We start from the raw sequence: 8,156 nt of genomic DNA, 5'->3' as shown, positions 1-8,156 counted from the left end.
TTTAAACCTGAACCAGAGGTGAGCCTGACACATAGGTCCAGGGAGGGCACACTAGGAGTTTGCAGTGAATGGAGAGTTCTGCGCTCCCAGGTAAAGGGTCCTTTTGACCTAGAGAAAGATACAAGTTTGCCAGTAGTATTTAGGACCTGTGAGCAGAGGGCTGACCACCACAGCAAGTATTGGATTACCAAACACTCTATAAAAACAAGGATCAGACTTGAAGTCATACTTCACGATAATGATTGAGATTTTAGAGAAGCATATGAATAACTCTTAAACAACTGCAGGAGAACACAAGTAAAAAATAGAATCTATTAAATAGGAAACAAAAAAATAAATCATTCAAAGAACTATAGGAAAACACAACCAAACAGCAGAAGGAATTAAAAATGGAAGTAGAAAGTATAAATAAAACACAAAAATCGACCGCTCTGGAGATAGTTAACTCAAAATAAGAAATCAGGAGTTACAGATGGGGGCATCAACAACAGACCAAAAGAGATGGAAGAGAGAATCTTACTCTTCCTCTTCCCTCCTCTCTTCACATTCGACTTCATCTTTCTTTTTACTCATTTATCCCCTCCATTCAGATCACACCTTTCCTCATTCTCCTTTAATTGTGCTTTTTTGAACTCCATAAACTTCCCTCTTTATCCTGCCCCCTCTCTACCTTCCCATTCGCTACTCACTCTGCCTCCCTTCTCTGTCGTCTTTAAGACACCCTCTTTCCTTTCTTGCCACCTTTGACCCTCTTTTATTGTTTCTTCCTGTTTCTCCAATCACCTATTTCCCTTTCTCCTCTTACTCCACATAACACTTTCTTCTTCTCCTTCCCAATTTTTTCACCTGTGCCTCCTCCTTATTTAGTCTATTCTTTCCTATTCAATTTTTCTTCTTTCAACCACATCTTCTCCTCTTTCTACTGTTACATCTCACTCCAATTAATTCTCACTGTTTCAACTCCCCGTCTCTTCCCTACTTTCTCCACTTCCTTCTTTTCATCACACTCCCCTTCCATCTGCCCTTCTTCCACACCATCTGACATTCCTTTCCCTCCTCTTCTTCACCCCTCACATTCCCTCTCATCCTCTTTCCTCTTTTCACCACATTCAAAATCCTGCCACTCAATTTTTCCTAATTTTTTAACTAGTTTTCTCTGTCCACTGTTCTAATTTCTCCTCTTCCCTCTTCCTTGCTTACTCTCCCTTTTTTCCTTCTCTTCCCCCCTTTGATTTCCACTTTTTTAAAAGCTTTCTTACTTCTTAAATTCCTGATTTCCTACATTTCTCTTCACTGATCTAGATGTCCTCCTCCTATTTCCTACTTTCTACAGTTTAATACTCCCCACATCTTCTCCATATTCTTCACATTTAATCTGTATTCCTCCAATTTTTTTCTGCTTCTATTTTTGCTCCCTTTCTCCCTACTTCTCCCCTTCATTGATTTTTATGCAATCCTCTTAACTCCTGTTTTCTATTTGCCTGCTCTCTCCTTCTTTTGGTCTCATCTCCAGAAATTTCTTCTCTCATATCCCCTCTTTTCAAGTATTACTTTTGTTTATAATTCAAGTTTTTTCTTTTTTCCTTTATCTCCTCTGTCATTTACCATTACCTTTCATTTCTTCATTTTCCAAATGTCCTCTTCCTCCTCTTCCATTATCTCCTATTTTCAGTCCTCCCACCCCTTCACACCACATTCTCTGTACTTCCTTCCTTCCTTCCCTATCTTCCATTTTTTCGGCTTCCTCCTCTTCCTTCCTACAACCTCAGACACCCTCCATCTGCTTTGCTTCTCCCTCATTTTTCTTATCCTGGTGTTTTCCCCTTCATCCTAGCTGATCCTTGATCACTTTCCTCATTCTTAATTCATCCTCAGTTTGCTCTCCTCTTTGTCTTCTTCCTTTCTTCATCCAGATCTCCTTTTGTTTCCTACCCTTTAACATGTTCTCAGTTTAATTCATTTTTCCTCTACCAACTTCCTTACTCCACTTTCCCCATCCGACCAATTCCAATTCTCTTTTTTCTTTCAACCATTTCCTCTTCTGTCCTCTTCCTTATTCTTTCTTCTCCTTCTCTTCCCTCCTCACCCTTCCTCATATTCCCTTATTCTCCTTTCCATTGCAGCTTCCATTTTCTTTCTGTATTCATCTAATTTCAACTTCCCTCCACTCTACCCTTGTCTCACCTCCCTTGCAAACTCTGTAATGACTTATCGACTTTTTCCTCTTCTCTTCAGCTGTTTTCTCACCCCCATCATGCAGCCTGCATCATCTTATCTAATCTTCCCTATACACTACACTACTTTCCTGTTTTTTTCTTTACAACTCTCATTCCTCCTCTTCCTTTAAGACAACAGCCTTGTTTCTCCAATTGTTTGCATGTTTTCCTTTTTATTCCTTCCATCTGTGAAAGGTAATGCTCAGAGTTCAGCTTCTACAGCAATTTTACAACTGGAACAGAAGTCAGCCAGACATATAGGATCAGAGAGTGCACCCTAGAAGTTCTCAGTGAGTACAGAGTTATTTGCTCACTGTTAAAGGCTCATTTTGACCGAGAGAATGAGCTAATAGTACTCAAGACTGGTGTTCTGAGGGCTGAGCTCCTGGAATAGCTTCAAAAGAGCTCTCACACCTGAGCTCACAAGACAGAACTGAGTCACTGCCACCAGAACTCACAGCTTTCCCACAAAAAAGCCTAACACTCAGAAGCAATTTTCTTCCTGAGTCCATGGGCCCACAGTTCCATGGGGGAAACAGGCAGAAGACACTGTCAACAAGACCACATATAATCACAGATAAGAAGATGGCAAGAGGAAAGCAAATGAACTTAACCAATGAAAACCAAGACAACCTGGCATGAATAGGACCCAGAACTCCCACCACAGCAAGTAGTGGATTGCCAAACACTCCAGAAAAATGAGGGCCTGACTTGAAATCACATTTCACAATGATGATAGTGATGTTGGAGTTGCACATAAATAACTCCTTAAACAACTACAGGAGAACATACATAAACAAATAGAACCTCCTACAGAGGAAACACATAAAGCACTCAAAGAATAGCAGGAATACACAATCAAACAGCAGGAGGAATTAGAAATGGAAATAAAAACAATAAAGAAATTACAAAAAGAGGCAACACTTGATATATTTAAATCTAAGAAGAAATCAGGAGTCACAGAATCAAGCATCACCAACAGACTACAAAAGATGGAAGAGAGAATCTTATACTTTCTCTTTCCTCTTTCCTTCACTTTCCACTTCTCACCTCTTCTTTCTTTTTATTTTCTTCTTTTATCACCTCTATTTGGATCTCCCCTTTCATAATTCCACTTTTCTTTTCATTTTTCTCCTCCATACACTTCCCACGTTTTCCTGCCCTCCTCTCCTTCATGTCATTCTGTACTCATGCTACCTCCCTGCTCTGACATCTCTAAGAAACTTTCCTCACTCACTTGTCACCTTTATCTACTGCCTATTTTTGTACAATGTTTCTTTGATCTCCTCTCACCTTTTCCTCTTCCTCCATCACACATTCCTCTACTTCCTTTTTCCTATTCACCTCCATCTCTCCTTATTTAATTTATTCTTTCCTATTCACATTTTCCTTCTACCTCATCTACTGCATTCTCTCCTCTTACCTCACCCCACCAATTAAGTCTTTTCTTCTGTTCCAACTCTCTGTCTCTTCCCACCTTTCCCTACATCCTTTTTTCTATCTCTCTTTCCATGTATTTTTCTCCCAATCATTTGACATTCTTCTTCCCTTCCCTAATTCACACCTCACATTCTCTTGAATCCTTACTTTTTTTCTCACTACATTCAAATTTTCTTCAGTTTCCTATTAAATTTTGGCTACTCAATTTCTCTTTCCTCTGTGCTCTTTTATCCTCTTCTCTCTGCCTCCTTTTCTCTACCATTTTTCTTCCTCCTCCTTCTATTTTCACCTCCTTCTTAAACCTAGTTACCTCTTAACTTCCCCATTTCCTACATTTCTCTTCACTCATCTTGATGTAGCCCTCCCATTCCCTACTTCCTATAGTTCCCTACTTCCCAGATCTTCTCCATCTTCTTCCCTTTTCTTTATTCCCGCTATAATTTTATTCTTCTGTCCTTCTCCCTTTCTTTACCTCCTTCCTCACTTTTCATCCTATCCTCTTTACACCTGTTTTTGCTTTCCCTGCTCTCTCCTCTCTTACATTTTATTTTCTGCTCTTTCTTCTCTCATGTCAAATCTTTTCAAGTTTTCCTTTTATTATCTTTTCAGTTTTTTACTTCTTTTTCTTTTCACTTCACATCTTTTCTTTTTTCTACATTTCATCTTCATCTACTTTCTCTTCTTCTGTCCTTTATCCTTATTTATTATCTCTTCATTTGCCAAAGGTCCTCTTACCTCCTCTTCCACTTTCTCCCTTCGTCATTTCTCCCACCACTCCACATATCCTTCTTTGATCCTCCATTCTCCCCATTTTCCCTTTCTTTTGGCTTGCTCCTCCCTCTTCCTCCCTCATCAGACACTCTCCATCTGCTTTTTTTTCTCTTCTTTCTTCTTCCTGCCTGTTTTTTCCTTCTTCTAATCTACCCTTTCTGCATTCTCTCAGCCTGCTTACTCTCACCCCACTCATGAAGCCTTTACCTTCTTGTCTCATATGCCAGATGCACTACTCCATTTTTATCTGCTTCCTTTCTCAACTCTCCTTCCTCCTCTCCCTTTAAGACAACAGACTTAGACTGGTGCGGAGGTGGTGTGGAGCGTGTCGGCTTTGAACTACTCTCAAAGTGTGGCCTTGCTCGAGGCTGCAGCAGAGCCTCTGTAAGGAAGGCGGGAGCTTGACAGCTTCAGTAAGGGCCAGCAGTGGTGACAGCAACCCGGAGTCATAAGCGACAGCGGAGAGCAGAACTTCAGCGAGCAGGAATCCCGTTCTGCTTCCCAAAGTGGAAGTGCTCATGGATCGGGGAAATCTGCATGGCATACACCTGCAAGGTCTCGCTCCAAGGAAGATTCAAGGTGTTCTAGATCAAAGTCAAGATCCAGATCTGAATCTAGGTCTAGATCAAGAAGAAGTTCAAGAAGGCATTATACAAGGTCAAGATCATGATCTCTCTCTCATAGACGATCCCGGAGCAGGTCTTACAGCCGTGATTATCGCAGACGCCACAGCCACAACCATTCTCCCATGTCTGCTCGGAGGCATCATGTTGGGAACCGGGGAAATCCTGACCCAAACTGTTGTCTTGGAGTGTTTGGATTGAGCTTATACACCACAGAAAGAGATCTAAGAGATGTGTTCTCTAAATACGGCCCCATTGCTGATGTGTCTATTGTGTATGACCAGCAGTCTAGAAGGTCAATAGGATTTGCCTTTGTATATTTTGAAAATGTAGATGATACCAAGGAAGCTAATAAACGTGCCAATGGAATGGAGCTCGATGGATGTCAAATTAGGGTCGATTTCTCTATAACAAAAAGGCCCCATACCCCAACACCAGGAATTTATATGGGGAGACCCACTTACTGCAGTTCACGGCGCCGGGACTATTATGATAGAGGATATGATCTGGGTTATGATGACCGGGAGTATTATAGCAGATCATACAGAGGAGGTGGTGGAGGAGGAAAGAGATGGAGAGCAGCTCAAGACAGGGATCAGCTTTACAGAAGGTGGTAACCTTCTCCTTACTACAGTCGTGGAGGATACAGGTCTTGTTCTCGATCACGATCCTACTCCCCTTGTCGCTATTAAAGCCTGAAGTTGAAGGCGTTCTGAAACATGCCATAGAGCTGGGATATTGTTTGTGGGCAATATTTTCTATTGACTCCTGCCTAAAAAGTGAACAGTGCCTAGTGAAGTTAGGTGACTTTTATACCTTTTATGAAGACTACTTTTGGTGGAGTTGAAATGCTGTTTTCATTCTGCATTTGTGTATTTCGGTGCTTTGTTCAAAGTTAAGTGTTTTCAGAAAAGTATGTTTTGCATGTATTTTTTACAGAACAGTCCAAATTTTGACTGCTGAGAAGTTTCTACTGTACAAAACTTCATTTAAAAGTTTTTTCTACTGAATCCAGGGTATTCTGATGATCGTCGCCTGTGTGTAAAATGCTACAAGATGGCAAAAAGCAACAATAAACAAGTTTGGTTTTTACTTTTCTTTCTAAATATCAATGCTTAACAAGAACCATTTTTAAGTTATCAGTAAAATAAATAAATAAAAATAATTCTTTCAGGAAAAAAAGACAACAGACTTGCTTCTCTGTTTGCCTGTGTGTCCTCCATTTCACTCCTTCCATGGGTAAACTGCTAATTAATTTTGTACCCTACAATTACCTGATATCTTTCCTTTTATTTCCCCTTCCTTCCTCTGGACACTCACAGACTCTTTTCTCTTTCCCTCCATTTCCTCTTTCTTTTCTTCTTTCCTGCTCTTCCATTTTCATCATTATTACATCCTCTTTCCACTTTGTATTACTTACTTCTTCAATACTCTTCCTGCTTTGTTGTTCTTTCCTCTTCCCTGATCTCCCCCCACTCCTACTACTTCACTCTCTTTGGTCTTTCTTTCCTTCACTCCACATTCTTCCTACCTCACTGCTTTTTATCTTCTTCCCTTCTCCTTCCCCCATTAACTTCCCCCTTTCACCTACTCTTACTCCATCAACTTCCCTCCATCTCCTCTTTTCCTTATTCCTTTTCTTCTTACCTACATTTTCCTCCAATTATCTTCTCTCGTCTTCTGTACATCTTTTTTAAGTTTTCATTTCTTTCCTCCTATCTATTCTCTTCCCCATCCTGTTCTCTTTTCTTGTTCCATTTTTCTTTTCTTTTTTCTTTTGTCTTCTTCTTACTTCTCCCCATTCTTTCTTTTCATTCCACCCTTCGTTTTTCTATTCTCTCTTACTCCTCTTCCCCTGCAATGCTCACACTTCTTTCTCCTTTCTTTATTTTCCTCTGTCCTCCAATTTCTTCCTAATTTCTGTCTTTTCTTCACTCCTTTGCCTCCCTTCTATTTTCTCCCCTTCCTGTTTCCTCTTCTTTCCTCCCCTCTCCTTTTCTCCCTTTCCTTTTATTTGCCTCTTTCTTACTTTTCTCTTCTTCATTTTCCTATTTTCCTCTCTACTTTCCAGTTCTTTTCTCCTTTGTAGATTGTTTTGAAGCTGTTCCTATTTTAATGTTAATTCTGTTTCCCCAAGAAGAGCAATTTAGTCACATGCTCATGAGGTGACTTCAGTTGTACCTTTCCATTTTTATTTGATAAATACAGGAGAGATCCAGTGATTTAGCAGGAAAAAGTGAAATTTGCATTGTCCTAAATCTATTCCTATATTAATGTCAATTACACTTCCCCAAAAAGGGTTATCTATTTATGTGCTCAAGAGATCTCTGCATTTATACCTTCCCATTTTTATTTGTTAAATAAAAGAAATAGCCAGTTATTGGGCAGGGGGAAAGGAGGTGGATGGAGGGTTCAGGAGAAGCGTTTGGAGGAGGTTTTAATGAAGGAGAGGAAGTTGGAGATGAAACACATGGCATCAATAATGACAGTTTTATGGAGTCTCTTAGACAACAGTAGGCACCCAACCTATGGATAAGAACCCAACTTCCCTGAGTCTAAACTCCCTGTGAGGTAGGTTTTCTACAAACAAGTGAACAGGTTTGGACATCTACACCTTGGAGAGCCTTGCTGTGTTTATATCCCCATTTTCCCTCCAACCGCACATCTACACAGGGAACAAACAGACACACTGGGTTCCAAGCCTACAGGTTGCATGAGATAAATCGCACAAGAAAGGGCCCTAAATCAAACATTCCTTGCCTTAGGAAAGAAATTGCCAGTTGACCTCCAGACGATAAACATCCACAGGGTTATGAAGAATTAAAATGGCAACCCATGGATGTGGAAGAACTGAGGAAATTTAAGGAAAGCATTACAAAGTTTGGAATGCACTCCCCATTTGTAAAACAACTCCTCATTTCTTGGGCTAGTAAAATAGTATAATTCCCCAAGACTGGAGAGATATGGAAAGTGCAATACTAGAGCCTGCTGCAAATTTACAGAGGATCTCATGGTGGAGAGAAGAGGTAAGGGAGATAGCAGGACAAAATAGAGCCAGGAGTGGAGAAATTTTTGTAAATCAGCTGCTTGTGGAAGGTCACTTTGC

The 8,156-nt window shown here is 40.4% G+C and overlaps 1 protein-coding gene across 1 annotated transcript; it reads left to right on the top strand.

Moving 5' to 3' along the window:
• Positions 1 to 5,175: 5,175 nt before the first annotated feature.
• LOC308415580 (transformer-2 protein homolog beta-like) lies at positions 5,176 to 5,667 on the top strand (the record flags this gene model as incomplete). The annotated part of the gene is made up of 1 exon (XM_080910623.1): positions 5,176 to 5,667. One exon carries the CDS (start codon positions 5,176 to 5,178, stop codon positions 5,665 to 5,667), a length of 492 nt encoding a protein of 163 aa, XP_080766749.1.
• Positions 5,668 to 8,156: the final 2,489 nt, after the last annotated feature.

This window comes from Micromys minutus (assembly GCF_963924665.1).
Source record: "Micromys minutus genome assembly, chromosome: X".
Classification (NCBI taxonomy): domain Eukaryota; kingdom Metazoa; phylum Chordata; class Mammalia; order Rodentia; family Muridae; genus Micromys; species Micromys minutus.
Note: the sequence above shows the minus strand (reverse complement) of the source record. Positions and strands in the feature narration are given on the sequence as shown.